This window comes from Metopolophium dirhodum, chromosome 5 (genome assembly GCF_019925205.1).
Source record: "Metopolophium dirhodum isolate CAU chromosome 5, ASM1992520v1, whole genome shotgun sequence".
Lineage (NCBI taxonomy): Eukaryota > Metazoa > Arthropoda > Insecta > Hemiptera > Aphididae > Metopolophium > Metopolophium dirhodum.
Window position 1 is genome coordinate 26,965,277 of NC_083564.1, and position 20,744 is coordinate 26,986,020.

At 28.5% G+C, this 20,744-nt stretch overlaps 1 protein-coding gene across 4 annotated transcripts in view; it reads left to right on the top strand.

Moving 5' to 3' along the window:
- LOC132944876 (potassium voltage-gated channel subfamily KQT member 1) overlaps positions 1 to 20,744 on the top strand; it is a 264,923-nt gene that overhangs the window by 215,382 nt on the left and 28,797 nt on the right. For all 4 annotated transcript variants that reach the window (XM_061014406.1, XM_061014407.1, XM_061014408.1 and 1 more), the window contains one exon: positions 9,062 to 9,152. In XM_061014406.1, the coding sequence (XP_060870389.1) occupies positions 9,062 to 9,152 (91 nt within the window). The remainder of the gene's footprint in view (positions 1 to 9,061; positions 9,153 to 20,744) is intronic.

The following is a 20,744-nucleotide window of genomic DNA, read 5'->3' on the forward strand; positions in this document are numbered from 1 at the left end:
TTCTGTTTCAGAAACAGCGAAACCACAAAAGTGACATCGTCGTTCGTAATCATAAATATTATTGTAATAATAATAATTATAATACAAAAACTATTTAAAGCTATTCAAAATAAATATAATATTAGTAAGACCAGGCACCAGCTGAAATATGATAATAATTATAAAAATAAAACCGGTAAAAACAATAACAGGTAATGATAATATCGGTCAGAATATATTGATAATAATAATAATGAATAGTTATCATAAATAAGTCAAATATAATATATAAAGCTAATGGCCCTTGATGGTGAAACAAAATTAAAATTTTTTTTTATTATTATAAAACAAGAATATATACAATCTGTAATAATATATACAATGGGTAATATGGGGGATACAAGTATACAAGACGGGACGGCGTGATAAAAAGGGGGTCCAATGACCCTACTTCAAAAAAAATTTTAATTAAAAAAAAATAATAAAGCAATAATAATAATAATACCGGAACACTTATTTCAATGTGTATTATTTAAGAAAAAGTTAATGCATATGAATATATAATAGGCAATTGCCAATTAGTATTTATAAATAAAAATAAATAAATAAAAATTAGAATAGCTAAACGCCTTTTAATAAAAAAAAAAATGTATGAATGCACTGAAAATAAAATAAACCCTATAAATTATATGCATTTTTTTTCGTCGATTATTGATTTTATTTAGCAAGACTAATTTTTAAACCAATGAAAAATAATTAAATATTTATGTGACCGCTGGCTTTTATTTTTTTAATCTACCATATTCGTCGAAATCGTATCTAAGAAGTTTAGTGTTTATTTATTTTCTCTTAACGTTAATATATTAAACGCGTCTCATTGTGTTCATTGATGGATCAGACATGCTAAAAGTTCACAATGTTACAAAATTTGTTTGAGGGACTATAATTAGGAATTGTAAATGTTATCTGTTCGTTTATAGTTCAAACACGTTTGACTATAAATGGACGTTCAAAATTAAATCTGAACATTGAGTGATTTGGACAAATAATAATTAAGCAAACAAGTGTTCCAAGTGTTAGTTGTTAAAATGCATTTCTAAACACATAAGTACTTAATTTACTGGTAATATTAATGGATGGTAACCTCATGTTTATTCATTTAAAACAAAATTAAATTCCGTGTAAGTATAACGTTTGGTATAAATTTTCATTTAATTTCACAGGATATACATTTCCTCATTCAACGATAAAGGAAAAATAATTAAAGACAGTATATTTTCTTGTGATCTTATTATTAGTATTTCGCTATAATAGTAGGTTCTCTTTTTAATTTTAAGATTCAAATCTATTGATGTCAAACAATTTTTTTTTAAATTTTTAATAGTATGTTTATTAATAAATAATACGCTATTTTATTCGTAAGTCTATATAGGTACGATAAGTGACTGTTGAGTTTTATCTTTTGAAACAACTTTTTCCGCGTTTATTATTCTATATTATTTTATAATTTTGAGCTAGTATTGTCTACATTTGCATTATTATTATTATTTGTATACTGGGGTATTGATTTACCTTGTATGGTTTTAATATAAGTAAAACAGTAAAGGCACCAGCAACCACAATTATTAGAAAGTTTCAGAAATTCAGATCATTTGTGATCCATATTTTTTTTACCTATCGGATAATATTATAATTTATAACTTAATATTTAACTGTAGTTAACACAAAATGTCGATACTATAGTATTGTAAAAATAATAAAATATCATATTAATTGCATAACAAAAAATTAAAACTACTGACATAAGTCGATGCGACGAACCTATTATACATCCAATGCGACATATTCAATTTGTTTGAAGGATCTACAAGATGGATATAGTTAAATGTGCGGGCCCATCACACCTGTGGTCTAAATTCAAATAACACGGTAAAAACTTTTTCCGTTGGACTGATTGATTGGTGAATCTTAGTACATATACAATATTATAATAACACGTGCCTATATATTATACGCGTGTGACGTAATTTAGTTAAAACATAACATTTTTTTTTTTTTACAGTTCTCCACAATATTTAATCGCGTCGAATTCAAATAATATACGTATTGACGTAATACAATATGCGGTACTTACGTACTTACCTATATACTAGTATTGTAATCGAGTTTATCTAGAGGCAATTTTTTTTTTTAATTTTTGAAAAACAACGTCGAGACGTATAACGTCAATTAAATATGATACATTGCTCTGAGGAGGGAAGTGTAGATGCCGACGCCATGCTTGTGGGCGGTTTAGTAGCACCGGCACAGTATGTAATAATAGTCAGTGTGCAGTATATTGCACACGTATTTATGCATTGCACAGATATTAAATTACCGTTCGAGGGGTGGCTATGAACATCATTAGATTACCACCGATCTGGTATATAATATTATTATAATATATATAGTGGTTAATGATCATAGTCGGTATTATAACGTTCAGTGGAAAACCGAAACGGACTTCGGGACGAGGACTAGAGAGAGAGAGAGAGCCGTATATAGTGAAATCAATCGCCGACATTTTTGCGTCTCGGTTCATATGCGATTCGAGGTGAATATAGTATATATAATACACATATAAGAATCGTATTATAATGTCGTTACGAACAAACCCACACAAACGATGTGATTTGTCACGAGGTATACAAAATTAGCATATCAATTCATATAATACGCGTCGAGGCGTGGAAATAAATTAAAAACTACGACGTATGACGAAAATCGCGCTTTTGCCGCAGTACATTACATGAAAACCTAATAGTTCTCTCTGTATCATTCGACGCTTGCATCGCCCTGTATATGTGTCACGCGTGTGCGTGTGTGTATTACACACACATATATATATATATCGCATTTTGTGAATAAAAAATCCGCGAGTTCGATTTTCCTCAGACGGATTTGCGTTACTCGTGGGAAAACATTAAAGCGAAAACGACTGTAGCCGGAGGAACGGTGGCGCGCGATTTATTTATTACGGCGCGGTGAGTTTCGCGTAAGAAATGAAACAAAACAAATCAAATCTCCTTCCCCGCCTACGTTTTTTGTCGTCGTCGCGTGTTGGTGAGAAAACACTTGTCAGCTAACTATATTATATATATATGTAATATAAAAGTATACGCACGGTGTATAGGTACCCAGCTAAGTACGAAAAATATAAAACTCGTTTCTGTAAAAGCTTATATACCCAGTGACGTTCCGCATGATTTTTAGCAACCTTTTATTACACATATTTCACACACACACACACACACATAATATTATATCGATCCGGACGACATTACAATATATTATATAGTATAAATATAAATGTGTGTGTGTGTGTGCGTGTGTACTAATGGATATTCCATACATTTTAATGTTTTATCAACAGTTGGGAAAACATATAATAATTATGATAGAAAACAACACTACCGAAAATGTTATTCGCTCGTTCTCTTATTTTATTTGACATGTCCGCCCGTCCGCCTTTGAAAATAATATATATATATATAATAATACTAATGTGGGTATAAATTATTATACTATTATATACATATTGTACAGGTAGAAACGGAGGAGTAACTATTATATATTATAATCTAGTGGCGCAAACGCGCGTTGTCATATTATTATTTTCGCGGGATTGAAATATTACCGGATATGACGAATGAAAAATGGAAAGCAATAACGATTTGTAAATGAAAAAAAACTAAATAATAACGTATACGTTTGTACAGATGTAATTAATTTTGACCCGACTTTGTCCTGCGCGCATTATGTCCCACGTCTATCCGGAGCCGCCGCCGTCGGTATATTATATGCACCGCCGCCACTTCTGCAGTGCTGCGCTAATGGATAACGGGAGAAATGCGAATGAAAAGGATTCGGCCGACGATATTAATACCTGCAAGTTCCTGCGTCCGTGGTGGATGAGGATTTATTTTTTATTCTTTTTTTTAACCCCCGTGACATGCTGCGATATACCCATATCAAATAAAAGTATCAAGTCGAGTGTGTAAAAAATATCAAAAGATCTCAAGACAAATAGATTATAATATCATATGATCGTCATAAAAAAAACAAATTATCTTTATTTATTGTATTCGTAATTTATTTATGATATATTACAATAATATTATTGTAAAGTAAATGAATATGTACGGTAGCTTTCGTTGAACTGCATCCAGTAATATCTGACACAACAGCGTTTATATATAATACGTACTAATATCATTACAAATGTATGTCTATTTCCGTTTAAATTTTAGGTTTAAATAACTTAGTCGTCGTTGTTATCAAGTCTACGTAAACGATCTTCGAGAATTACTTTGGTTTTTTTAATTAAAAATATAATATATCCTATCGAAGTGTGTATGTTTTATATTATATAATATATTATATTATATACAGATCATTTCGAAGCCCCGAAACATTTCACGGTTCAGCCCACTTTTACGAATTCCAATTTCCCGACACCTCTGTAATCCGAAAATGGATATGTTTAAGATAACATATTATAGACATGTTAAAAAAAATGTATAGTTTATAAAAAGTATTATAACATAATAATATTATATTGTACCTTATTATACTATTATACCATTATCTTCTTGAAGAATAAATAACAAAAAATATATAGTATGTATTGTATGAGATACCACAAAAAGATTATAAAATATATTATCAATAATAATATTATTATAGCTGATATTGGCCATGTTTAGATGTTCTACACGACAATGGACCTATATTGCCTATTCGATACGCCGTGTAACAAATGATACTGATTTCACGACACGATTTTCTCACAGCAGCGTGTAATAATTTATTATAAATGTGATACACCGTGGTATGCGAAATAGGTTTATTTTTGAAAGTGCTTTATATTTAAGATGATTATAATAGATTCATGTCATTATTATTTATATTATAATAGATTTCAAATTCTATTTGACATGTATTTTACATAATAATCTATTAAAAACAATAAAAATAATGTTTTTATATTTTTTAGTTGCAAAAAAATAACAAAATTGATTTTGTTGGTAAAAAGCGTTAAAGTAGTTTTTTCACAATATTTAGTGTTTTTTTTTTTATTGCACATTGACACATTTTAACTCATAAAATAATACTACTGTACATTTTTAAAAATACACTCTTCAAAAGACTCTTAACACTGAATCTCCTATCAAAAAGTAGCCATAATAATTTGACGAGTTTTTATTTTATAAAATTCAAATTATTCGTTTTACATCATTATTAAAATAAAACACTGTATACAATAATATGTGATACAGCTATCCAACTATCAGTATCAGAGTATTGACTACGGTCTACGAGTGAGAATTGTACTCACCCTATCTATTATTTGAGGTTAAAAATAAATATATTTTTACTACTTACTAATGCACGAATGTGCAGTTTGATAATTAAAAAAAAAAGAATTTCATCAGTTTTATTTTTGTACTTTTTTTAATTAGAATGAATTTTATTTTACACTTAAAAATTCTTTTTAGAAAATGATATTGGTTAGTTTTGAAATATAAGAAATTTGAACTTGTTTTGGTATTTTTTGCAGTGGTTTATTGTTATGAAACTACAAAGTGAACCAACATTCCTATAACTTAACCGAAAATGTTTTGAAGTAAATTTGTTTTCAAACTTACTTAATTTGAATAATCATCAACAATAATAAAATAAGTTTCGTCTTTATGGCAATGATTGTTAATTTTTCGACAAAATCGTATTATAATATATGTGTTTAAAGCTCAAGTTGCAGATCATATCATAATATAATGTAACTTTATGTATTTATATGGGGCAGTAACTAGCAGTTCAGTTAGTCAAAGTGTATATTAGTATATTACAAATCATATTTACAATCTTATCTGAGTGAATTCGAAGGAATATAATGACTATAAACAAAGAATAAATGTCTATACACATACTGTGTCGATACCACCTTACAATAATAATAAAAATAGATCCGGAAGCGTTTCAAATTTTTTTTGTCAGGGGATGGGATGCCCTTATAGCCACGATAATCCCCTGAACAATTTCCTATATTTACGTTTGACGATTTATCCACAAACAATGTTTGTTATTTTGTAGTAATTCAAAAAATACTGCAAATTATTTTGTAGTTAAAAATATGAAAAATGTTCCATTTTTGTAGCTAAGGATTGAACATTTAATAAAAGGTTTTTTATAAGTTGTTCGATAGTTCATATCGTTTACGATAAATCTTAAAATAAATTACTGTTGTTTTATTTTTGAGACAAGTTAACTTCAAATTCGGACAGAATATAGATATTTAAACGAATAATATCGAATTTAGTAATATTTTTGTAATTTAGATCGGTGTACCTTCCTTACTACTTATTACTAAGTAATAATATAGGCTGATAGATCATTTAGTCAAAAATGTTGAACATTTTTAATTTGAATAGCTTCCCAGGCTTAAAACTTTACTACGTGATTTCTCATAATTTCTTTTACAGGAACTTAAATATTATCTTCAATAAACATATTACGCAAAATTTTTTTTACACACATTTTTGGCTTATTTTTTTTACAAAATAGGATATTTAAATAACAATTTTAGATACTTTGTTGTTGTTCAAAAAATATTATTCATAGAGTTGTACTATTATGTGGATTATTATTTACTTTACACAATTAGATTTTCAAAATATTTATTAATAATACAAAAATGACTTACCGCAATAACGATGTAAATATAATATAATAACATATCCTTGGAAATATAAACTAACAGTCTCCGTTCAAAATCATTTTTCAGCCTAATCATTGAATTCAAATTTATCACATCTATTATAGTTATTACAGTCACCTACTTAATCACTAAGTACAGTGTACCACTATATACCAACCATACAACAGAGCGACATCGCCTGTTTAAATACTGTTCTAACCGGCTTAATCCCAAAAATAAAAATATTAAATTTATTAAATATATTCAATAGAAATCAAAATGTCACTCACAATATATTTTCGACTTTTTGCTGCCATTGGGTATAAATATTATTAGATCTTAATTTTTAGTATTATTAATTAGAAGTGAAAATGTACTGTTTTATATTGGACAATTTTTTAGTAATATTTATGATAAACGACACAAAAGATTTAAAAATGTACGGGAGTGGGGGGTTATTCGAATTTGTTTGCCTAATCTATATAGTTGTTGCCTAAGCTTTGTTCAAAACAAATTAAGCCTCTCCCGTCCCCTACATTTTAACTAAATCTCCGCCTATTGCCACGCATCATAATCGAATGCTCTCTGTGGTGGCGACTAGCGGTGCGGGCAGATGATAATATTGTGACGTATTTATACCGGGATATGATAATATAATATGACACTATGGTCACGATAATAATATTATATACATCATCGTCAAACGTATCTGGTGCTCTTTGGGTGGATACGGTTATGCAAATTTAGGCAGTGACGATTTCGCCGAACCACGCCGACCACGCTCGTTGGCCCTCTGAAATAATAATATAATACACCAGCCCGAAATGTGGGTGACAAATTTTCTAAGGACGTCGACGGCGGACGGCGATCTACTCGTTCGGGGTAGACTTTTTATCGTGGTGAAGTTGGAACGCGCGTCAGACTTTGTTAAATTCCATACTGGTGAACTCTTGACATTTTTAGCCATTTGTCACAATATAATATAATATATAAATAAATAAATAGAGATAGTGAGAGAGAAGACGTATGCTGCACATTCTTCCGACTAACGAGATGATTTAGTGAAATACTAACGCAGTCTACACACACACACACAAACATTTTTGTATAAATAAAACTTCCAATGTCAATCAAAATTCACACATTATTATAAAAAAAAAAAATACTGTATAATTCAATTTAACTATTATATCATAATTATTAATTTATGTTTCTATTTAAATGTTACGGCTATCTTGTTTATACGCATTTAATTTTTATAACATTTCTATAATATAAAAGTTTCTTTTTTATTTCTTTATTAATACAATTTTATCGTTTATAAAAAAAATCGGTTGCAAACTTGCAACAAACAAATTTACATTCTTTTTAAATATTTTTGTTGCTAGTGTCCACTGATTTTGTGTTTGTTTTTGATTGGACGTATGTTTTATGTGTGAAGGGGAAAAAGGGATAAGACGTGTCTACAGCCGGGCCTTCGTTTTTGATTGTACGCTTGAATCAAATCATGCAAATTACCAAAGTTAGCATGAAAATAAATATTTAAAAAAAAATTGAAAACCACAACGGGGGGATTTTACGTAAACGCTTTAGCCGTTGCCCGTTTATAGTACTTATATAGTATAGACGGAGTGCTCACATATAAATACCTACCGATAATATTATAATGTCATTACAATCATGTCGACAATTTTTATTTTTCGATGACGCAACACGCGAATTATAGTCTGTAATCAAACACAATGATAAACGGTGAAAATCACGTTAAAGTTAACCCAACCACCGTTAAAGTGTATATACCACCATTATGATTTTCAATCAGCGTTTTGCGACAACAACCTGCAAACAAACACGATCAAAAATAAACTCTATTTTAATATAATCGCCGCACGCGTAAAGTGTTTACTTAAAAACTCGTTATGCACAAAAATCAGAACCGCGGGTTTGTTTGTTTTAAAATTTCGTGCCGATATCGACCGAATTATTATAATATTCGTGTAATAATATTACAACGCTCGTGTAGGTAGGTAATCGAATGTGCAGACTGCAGAGCCTACGTAAAAAATATAAATCGAATCATCTGCTCGACGAATCCGTCCGATAAATACGCGTACTTATTGCTATGTGCACGTCATAATAATATACTTCGTCCTGCGAAGATATCAATAATTTTTTTTTTTCCAGAAACATAATAATATCTTGTGTATACTTTTGAAGAGCAACAACGTTGAAATGTTCTAAAGGAAAAAATAAGAGCTAACTCGATTCGTATCCGCGTATCGAGATCGCGATACACAATATATTAATGATGATATGAAAACTAACGAGTTGTTCTGTTCTTCGCAGGTTCATGGTCGTTTTGGTGTGCCTGATTTTCAGCGTACTATCGACGATCGACGAGTATTCCGGGTTTGCGAACGAGACGCTATTTTGGATGGTATGTATATTTGAATACGTTGAAATTTTTAATAATATAGAACCCGATAATTATATAAGTCAAAAAATGCACAATATCGTTTCAATTTAGAATATTCCGCGAGATTTTAAATCAAAAAATATATTTCTATATAATACGCGGGTAATTTATTATTCGTTTACCACACGCCATCATACGTGTTGTGAATGTTATTATTAGCTTGCGTACAACTTCAAAATTTAGTGACTATAACGCACACACGAAAACATTATACAACATAACTAATTTACAACATTTGCCATTACTGTCGTAACGAAATTTGTAGTAAAAAAAAAAAAAAAAATCAAACGGCGAACACACAAACTAATTCTTAAACCCCATAATATATTATATACAGTATACATAGATTATTTGTGGTTAGATAAGAAGTATGTATATTGTATGAATAAATTGAATACTATTAAGCGACTGTGAGATAAAAATTTAAAACACCACCAGCAATTACACAATTTTATTGTCACTTAAAGCATTTTAGTTGAAAACCCGTCGGTATTTGTTAGGTCAGCACTGCGGTCATTCGTAGGTATATAAAAAAAAAATGTACAAATATTATGATTTATGAAAACATTAAAATTATTGCATTAATTTTTTCCATGGTAATCATTAAAGAATTTTTACAAAAACGATACACATGGATAATTTTTTTTTCTAATTATTGTAGTTTTATAAGCTGTTCATAACAATAGGTATAGTAAATTTTCATTTGGAGCATGACAATCTGCACAATATGTAGTGTATTTTCATATTTAATAATTTTTTTTTGTTTTAATTATAAATAGTTACATATATATGATGTATTCTCTCAATTATTTTCAACTGGCACTTTTATTTTTTACGTCGTAATTAAAAATGTTGCACTTTAGTATTCATTTGTGTTTCAAAAAATATATATATTATAAATAGACACACACACACACGCGCATAGTCCTTTAAATCGAAATTAACAGTATATAGGTAATACAATATATAATATGTATGGAACGGTCTGAAACAATATGTAAATTGCGTCCGGTAATGAAAACTTTCCCATCTAATATTATGTATTATTTACATACGTGTGATCTATAAAACGGAGCTGATTTGCAATTTTATTTAGTTTTTCCTTATTTTCCAAAAGTAAAATTTTTCTACACATTTTTCTAACAATTTTATATCATGTATTTTAACATACCTTATATGCGTGCGTGTGTGTATTTGTGTGTGTGTGTGTGTGTTTGTGTGTATTGAGTATCATTGATTCTCAGTAGTATATAAAATCTGCCGACTGTACGAAAATAACCACACAAGTCGCGGACGACATGTCTCGGGGGTTATATAAAAGAGGCGAAAAGTCCTAATACCTTCCTTAGTCCTTACCTATAAGTAATAATAAAGGTACCGGTCTACGAGGGAGTCATTTAGAGATGAAATTAAATTACAGACATTTTTTCATCGTTTTATTTTCGCATTGGAAGTCTTCTGATAGTTATTTATACCAGTATAAATTGAGTAGGTACCTATACGTTTTTGGTATAAACATATTATAAACAATAACGTTCAAAATATAAAATAAAACTCAAGGAAGAAAATAAGACAATACATCATAAAAATTATAATAATTATTTATTGTATTACTTTATAATATTAAATTTATTTTAAATAATCAATACGGTCTATCGGTCTCGTCATAGTCTGAAAATTATATTATTTAATATTTTATTATTTTATTATTTTATTATTACTGACAAGTTTAGTTATCTTCGAATATTTTCTTTAAAAATTCATTTTATTAAATATCTTCTAATGCTGCGTATCGGCGTCTGTCAAAATGACTAGCATGATACGTTTGAATACATTTTTATTGAAAAAAAAAATCCAAGCACATATGTGACATTTATTGAAAACAACATACTTTTCCGGCATAGCCGAATTTTAATATTCTGATTTTAAGATGTCTACCCGACTACGCAGTTCATCCGATTGAAGTGTTTAAAATATTCATTTCAACTTATTTTTGTATTGTTAAAGTCTTTGACTTTAAGTTTTTCGCATTTTATTCGTTTGTACCTTTAACATTGTATTATGTTTAATAATACTCCACAAATAAGTACAAGTTTCAAAATTATTAAATGATCCAAAATGTCGTACTAGGGAAAAGTTAAAAAGATAATTTTTAATAGCCCTTAATAGAGATTAAAGTTTTAAATTCAAATTTTAAAAAAAATCCAAAGTCAATTTTGTTACTTTAGGTCTACAGGTTACATGCGCACAGCAAACTATCTGTACGTAAAAATATTTATCAATTATTTAAGTATTGCTAAATTCTGCGTATAAACTATAGTTTACCTATCTATTATCATATTATATTACCTGTATTGTGTATTATATTAAATGTATCATGTCATCAGAAACTTTGTTGTAACTAATGTAAGAAAATTATAAAACTAATGAGGAACCTTCTATAATTAATTTTCTAGCTTATTGGCCAAAGAACATACAATGTTATCAACATATACATCGAAAACAATAACCTGCAATATTATCTTTATTGATAAACATAATAATATATTATATTATATTATATTTATATACGTACAACTCAAATTTACAATAAATTCAAATAAATAAAGCTGATATTTGTTTTTTTTAATATTATAATGTTTGAAATCATTTTATAATTTGATCGCCGAATATTTGGGAAAGCCATCGATTTAGATTTTTTTTTTGATTTTTGAGTTTTCTATTGAAATACATTTTTAGTACTAAATAAAAATGTACATTCGGTGTACTAATTTTCTGACAAATTTCTTTTGAAACTTATCAATGTACCATGTAACTTAGTATTTATATTTTCAAAAATATTCATAGAGAGATAGCATATATTTGAAATATTATTCAAAACATAATATACATCGCATGTTGTTCTATTTATATTTCGTGATATACTACATGAATTAACCATAAAATACATTTCAGTAAAATATAGTCAAACATAACTGAAAATGTCGAGAATCTATAAACATTTTATTTTTCATTATTATTTCCATATATTTTATTACATTTAAATAATATATATGCCTATAATTGACTGATACACCAGAATTAAATTATTGTATAATGCATTCGTTTTGGCCGTAATATTTTCTCAGTGATTGATTTTTAATATTATATTATTCAATGCATGTTATAAGAATTCTTAGCAAGAAAAAATATAGTGTTTACTTTACAGACTACTATATTTAGGTTATAATATCTGAATTCTAAGCTCCCGCCGCAGTACAAGTCACGAATGATGTGTAATGTCAATATTGTGTATAAATGTCAATTACGTGATATTCATTTGCCTAAGCGCACCATTTTAAGCCAAGTATATTATTATTTATTAAGGTTCCATATAAGTTGGTTTTAGCAAAATTAATTTGATGAAAAGTCAAATGTCAACTCAAATTTTAAATCGGTGATCCATCAATTTTAAATATTTATAATAACGCCACGAATAGTACATAAATACATATAACAAGTAACGACATTCTCTTTTAGTTACTTCTAAGTTAATTCAATTTTATTTCATTTTATCGATAACATTTATGAAAACCAAACTAGTTTGTTATTATCCACTTGAATTTATCGTTATTTATGTTGCAATAAACATTCAAAATTATTAGTTAAATAATAATAACGGTACAAAAGAATAACATTTTAATAAATTTGAATCACGTGCTGATATACCTATATACATTATACGTACTGTACTTATATCATCTATGTTTATTACCTAGTCATAAAATAATTAATTTTTTTTTATTAATACTTGAATTACTAGAATTTAAACATGTGTATTTGACGGATCTTTCTGAGAAAAAATGGACAACATTGTATTATGTCATGAAGGTAAAAAATATATGAAAGGTTATGTCGTTTCGACATGACAGCCACAGGAAAGGGCGTTTCTGAAGACTTTATGATTGCTTTTTTTTAGACGCAATTAAGTTTACCAGTGAATTCGTTTTTAACGTTGGCTTCTAAAAAACTTAGATTCCGTTTTATGTCATGTCGTAGACTTTTAAAAGCTCTTTTCACTGTCCCACGTTCAAAGTGATTTAGCAAAACAACTGTGGCAGGCTTGAGGCGTTGGTAACGTTTTAAGTTACTATTATGCAATTAGCATGTCATCGTTTAATCGTATAGCTGATAAAATAAAATTTGACTGTCTATTGTACTAGCTAATGGTAATATTATAGGTATCCAACAATCTACAGGTCGAAACTGTAATAATACGATGACATAATGTAGGGCTAACTGATGAATTGATCAATACTGCCTTAATTATATATCATAGTACTTAGCATAATTTAATAAAATCAGTAACATGATTAATAAATTAGTCGTAGTAATGAAGACAAGTATTCCGCATGGCAAAAACAATTATAGATAATATAATATTTAATATAATAATTATCTGTGTATCTGTTTATAGTCATATCGATACATTCGTTGGTCATATCCGTAACAGTGTAGATAGGTGGCCCTTATAATATAATATAAGGAACTATATTATTAGTTTCAAACATATTTCCTTAAATCGTGTGGTATTATGGTATTGTAAATAATATAATGTAGGTATTAGGTATATTATATTGTAAGTGCTGTGATTTAAGAGTTAAACTATGGAACGACTATGTTGCGTTCTGATATGTTGAACATAATTAACAAATATTTTTTAAACGCTATTACAGGTATTGAAAATAATAATAAATACAATTATTGTTACATGGTTTATACTTTATATAATTTATTGTGTGTAAGACATAGCACGTAGGCAATAACTAAAATACTACGTTTCTAGATTTTCCCATTCGTATGAAATGTCTATTAAGGCATTAAGATACATTAGAGTGAAAAATTACTTTTCTCTGGAGATATACGTATATACTGTATTATAATATCTACCATTATAAAGAAAATACATTGTGTTATTCCCAGTTCTTATATTTAAGTGATTTATTTGTGTTATTGCTGTGCACTTTTAAGAGCTTTTACACGCCACTTAGAACCGTTTGTTCACACCATGCATTCGAATCACTCAAGAATAATTATTGGGCATGATTTTTTATAAAAAAAATACAATTTTTTACTTTCGTTCAGTTTGACTCATAAGTATGTTACTGAAATATTTGCATTTAAATCGATTACCAGCAAAATATTATGAATATTTTCATAGCGCAGGATGATAGATATAGTATATGTGGACCAGTGGACTTGTATACAGTTTTTTTTTCACAAATACATCTCATATTTTTCGAATAGTTATAATTGAATATACAATATACAAAAAATGTATAGTTGAACAGTTGTATACATTAATTAGAGCAAGCATCAATCTATACACGATGTGATAAATCCGTAATTAAATATATACGTAAATTATATTGTTATAATTCTTATACATTCTTATAGAATTATTTGCATTTTTATTTAATATGTCAAACTTTCAAACAAATTAAAATATAAATGTAATTGGTAACGAAAGCTATCTAGATAAATGTACAATCGCACTCTTTAAAAGTTCACTACAATTTATTCAAAATCCTATAACAACTGTTAATAAATATAAACGGATCCAGACAGAAAAAAGAACCATTCATCAACAGTACCTCAGTATTTTTTTTTTTTTACTTAATAAATCTCAGGCAATTTCGTTTAAGACAACGAAGGATATTATTTTCAGGAATTGGTAGATTAGCTTAGATTGAAATTTTTAAACAGGGCTTTTGTGACTTCGTCGTTTACAGTAGATAAATATAATTATATTATTATAGAGATGGTTGTGAATCGTTGGTTCTTCACTAGATTTACTCAATTTAGGATGATCAAACATTTTAAGACATTATGAAGAAATGTGAAATGAATGCAGTCTTTCGATTTAGTTTGGTACGGACGATATTTTTTCAAATGTCACACCTATAAAATACTTTGGTGATGGGTTCAAGTATATAGAGTTCTAAAGTTCTTATTCAGTCAAAGAGATGAAATTACGTTGCAATTGAGCATGAAGTTCAATTGAATGTGTTTATTCTGATTCGTTGTAATCTTCCAGTCTTAATCCACGCGGCCGTTTGGTCTAAGTGCGACTGAATTTATTCATCAGATCTACCAGCAACACTACCATAACGGATTGAAGCCAAAATCGACGCGTTTTAATAACTAATAAGCGTTGCAGACGTGGATATTATATATAACTAGTTAAGAGTTAAAAAATATTTCGTAGAAACAAAGAGATATAACTATACTATAGACGTATACATTAGTTGTGTAGTATATCAGTGTGTACAAACGTTGACGATTAAAAATTATAGCAGCAGTCTGATAGGAAAGGTTAGAAACTACTAATAGGAAACGGTCTAAACAATACGATACGGGAAAGATACCCAACCGAGCCCACGAAATCAATTAAATGTTATTGATGTATTCAAACATGTTAAATATCGTGCCAATTAGGATGGTCCCATTTTTAAATGGAAATATATAAGTACATAACGTATACATGGTGATTCACTAAGCATGCTCACCCCTTTTCTATTTCAATAATGCAGTTTTCAAAATCTGATTTCCGGAATTTCTAAATATACTCAAAAGACTATTTTATTTTCAAATACTTAAGATGTTCTGTAGGTACTATACATATACTTAAAAATTGACCTGTGGATATACAAACTTAACTATGTTTTTCCAATGAGAACGCCCACCAATGAGTAATTTTATACTGTAAATATGTATAATACTGTATCAAAATTTAAACGAGTAGTATTTGAGTAATTTAATCTTGTGTTCTATGTTCCTTGACAATTAGTTCGGGACGTATTGGGGCTATGGTGATTTTAACGTTTTAGTATTATTAATCTATGAACATTTATTATTTGAAAAATGGTCCAAATATAGTAAATACTAGATCCAATATTACATCTATGTTATATTTTTGTAAAACCATTTTTAAAGACTATTTACCTATCATTAGTATAGGCATGTTATATTAATAACTAAAAAACTATACTCGTTTGAATTTTCATCAATTTTTTCAAAACAAATATTCACTAAATTATGTACAGTAAAAAAGGGGGTTCTCTTTGAAAAACAGGAGTTTTTATCGCTGCAGGTAATTCTTTAGGTAGTATAAAAATCTCATGAATTTCAAAATTTGGTTTTTAAGTATGTTTGAAAATTTTGAAAATCAGAACTTGAATAAAATCATTATTAAAGAGAAAAAATTAGAGTGAGCATACTTGGTAAATCACTCTGTGTATTATATATATATATATATCCACAGATTAAGCGAATCGCCTGTTCAAGTTAGAGTGTTAGACACTATATAGGTACACGATAATATTATAAGTCGAATAGAGGACTTAGGAGCAGAAAAAAAGGCACGTGAGAAATTGTTACATCTGTCAGAAGGGTTTTCGGGCAGTTTTTGTATATCTACCTATTTGTACTGGTTGATTATCCAAGCGTGCTCGTTTCCATGTTTTCATTTTATTATGTATTCATTCGAATTTCGATGTTTGAAATTCACAAAAACTATATAAGTTATAATAATTACACTAAACGCTACATCCATTGTATGTTTTATGTACAACCATTATAGTCCATATACATATGTATATTGTATAATTCTAAGTGCGTATATTAATTGTGGGCTACTGACCTACACACTACAGTACAGTCAAAGAACTCGGAAATCATACTCGTTTGGATTTCGATTTAGGTATCTACATAAACATGTTCAAAACAAACGATCTATTATTTATGCGTTTTAAAAAAAATTCCAAAATCAGAATCTGAATAAATGCTCCATTAAAGGACAAAATGGAATGTGAACATGGTCGTTGAATCGCCCGGTTTATATACATAAATGTATAAGAACGCGGTATGCGTGTGGTAGAACTCGATGGGTGCGCTGGTAAGTGGTAAAAGCAGGATCGCTTTAGCTTTCATATGCGGAAACCATGCATGAACAACCCGTGCATTTGCACTCACACACAAAACCACATTGCAAATTATGCGAACCATACACTAGCGAAAGCGAGTTTTTTCAGTTTTGATTTATGAACGTGGATATTTCCTCACATTTTTCATGCGTTTTTTTTATTTTTTATTCTTTTTAAAGTGAGTATAAAAGTCTTGGGAGAGATAATGTACGACCGACGGATACCTAGATCGTTGCTCCACCGCCATCTTCAGGTAATGTTATGAATAATGATAATCTGTCCATATACGTCTTTCTCTCTCTCTCTCTCTCTCTCTCTGTCTTTCTAACGCTCGTCTATAATACATACGCAAACGTTTGCAACGCTTTGCTGTCTCATGTGGATGGGGTGCATTGTGCATATTATGAAATATAATGAACGTTAAGATTGATTCAAAAAATATATTTACATTGAACGAAATCGATCCGAGTGCACAGTCCAATAACGAAAAAATTGCGTTGGTTATAAATTATAATTATACCAATGCAATACGCGTTTATTTATATTGTCGTTTGGTTTCGTAGAATACGTATGAGGGTCACGTCTGCATAATATTATATGCACAAAGCTGATAGGTACATATATTTATTTGTAACATATTATACAAAAAATTAAGTGTAAAATATATGTACTTTTTAAATTTCAAACACGTGCAATATACATCTAAATTCAGCTTTGAATAAAAAATGCACATATTCATATTGAACAACTTGGACGTGTAACAATTTGTGAAAATACAAAATATATGTCTCACGCACATTAATCTCGATGCTGCTTATTCTATAGCATAGGCCAATAATAATATATTATGTGATGCGTTTATAAAATGCATGATGAATTTAATTTATAGGTCATGTGTAAGGATAATTGTCTAAAGTTTAAAAAAAAATAGGTCGTTTGAACGTTTTTTTGGAACCTGATTTGTGCGACATCAATATTATATAGGTGATGTACGCATATAATGATGAATGCATATAAATGCATAATAAATGCATTATCAATGTAGGTACAAGACCTATATCTGATTTAATGTGCCAACAGTAGCAGTACTAAATAGTCAATACCTACCGTGTAAATGTTATCGTTAAATATTCAAACTCCATAAACTACCCATCTTATGTCATATCGATGTCTATATTCTGTTGTATATGTTATTACAACACATGATACATAGTTATCATAGGACATAGCATTATTAATTTTAGCGTTTATTTGATTTAAATATATTAATATAATTGATAAATATCAATGCATAAATTATATTATTTGCATGGTTCGTATTCCAAAGAAACAACTTTAAGGTTGGTACAAATTCCGCTTATCACTTTATAAGGTTTGGTAAAATTGTATGAAAATTATCAATATTTTGGTCTACCTAGCAAAAAGTTCTCCAACTGTCGGCGCCAATATCGTTGCTCGCAAAATTTCACAACCTGAATGTCTTGAAAATAAAACGAAAACGTTGTAAATGTTGAATTATTGCTTATTATTTACTATTAAATAAGGATTATATTATATACCTTGGTACATAATTCGTTTTTCCCCTATTGATGTTGTGGGATATTATTCAACTTTTATTGGAAAGATGAAGAATAAATCATATCATATTTTATCGATGAATTAACTAAAAATTTGCAATCAACAAGTTATTTGAAAAAAATGACAAAAATAATTTAACAATCTCAATTTTAAAGGCTGAGCTATTTTTTTTTTTATGTTGTTTATGTACTTAATGCCTACTATATGAAAAACAATATTCAGTTTTTTATTATTATCCTCGAAGTAAAACAACCGATAAGGCGTATCAAAAACTTTACAACCTATATAATAATATATGGTATTATTATTTATATTTTATAATCTTTAAACGTAAATAAGTAATATTTAAAAATAAAAAAAAAAAAATTTAGATTTAAAAAAAATCAATATTCTTAAAACTCTTATAGTTCTCAATATTCCTCACAAATATTACAACGTTGGAACTACGTATTTAGTACCCAATCGTTTCATATATAAATGATTCCTTTGTAAAACTTCAGATATACACAACAGTGTTTCAAAAATGTAAATCGGTCGCAACGGGTTCTACCTATTTAATCGTATTTGTTTCTATGTATCGAATGTATTTTTTAACCCAGGAAAACAATTTTATTAATACAAATATCAACCAACATAATATTATGCTTACGGACTACAAATGGACATTTTAAATGTAAAAGTAATAATTTATTTTATACGGATGTAAAAGAAGATAACATAAAAATTGTAAGTTATAAATATTTCATATACTTGAATATGTTTCTAAAAAAAAAAAAAAATAATAATAATAATAATAATGAATAAGGTTTTATTGCAGTGATCTAAAGACTGAATAACAATTGGTCTAAAAACGATTTTGTGTAGTACTTTTCGCTCAATAATGTACACACAAATTGTTATTCGTGTATAATATTATAAAAGGTAAACCAAACCTCCGTATTTTACTTGTAGAAATATTCATGTTTGATGGTATTACATTTGTATGCAAATTCTTTTGTTTCGACAAATAATTATTTTTTTCGAATTTCACGAAACAAAATCATATTACAAACATTTATTGCACAAAAGTTCACTTGAAATAATGATAAGATATATTTACACAAAATTAAATTTATATATACCTATAAGATAAAACATTTTGTTACTAAGTATTTCTTAAAAACTTTGCCAAAACATTTCAGTGGGAAAAATAATAATTTTGGTTCTTATACTACCAAGTTATAACATTTGAATTAAGATATTTCTGTAGTCAATCAGATACTTAATACATTTTCGTATACCTTTTGAGATTTGAGGAGAAAAAAATGTAATGCAATTTCATTCCAAAGATCATAAATTGTTAATTATGAAACGTTTATGTAATACTCCTAATTAGGGGTGATAAGGGAAGGTTTAGAAATACTTTCATAGGGGTCCTTCCAATTTGGGATGCTTTGCATAATATGTTTCGTTGAACGTCGAACACGGTTGAAAAGTCCACATGATATATCATGACACATATTATACTTAAATAGTGACAAATCATAACAAACGGGAACTGTACGTGTCGTCTAATGATCACTTATTATGACTTTATAGTCGTGCGGCCGACTGACCGATCGCAATATCTATTATAACATATTATTGTCGTTATTATAAGTATCTATACTATAGTTTATACAAAAATAACGACAAATGGAGACACCACACGACCGCATTGCACTCGGTTATCATATTAAGAGTAGTAGGTAGTAGCTGGTACCATAATATTATTACAAGGTAACAGATATTGGTGTATGTTATATAATAATAATATAATATAGGTACATTTAATACACATGATTCGCAGAGACGATACCATTTTAGAACTAACCTCAAAATAAATTGTATTACCTATACTCAGAAGTCACTATACCTATTTGTTTTAAATATTTATTACCTAACCTATATATTTAACACTTTCTTTATAAACAGTTTTGTTTATCGTACGATCGTTCATTTTATTACATTTTCTTGCACCTCAATTTTAATT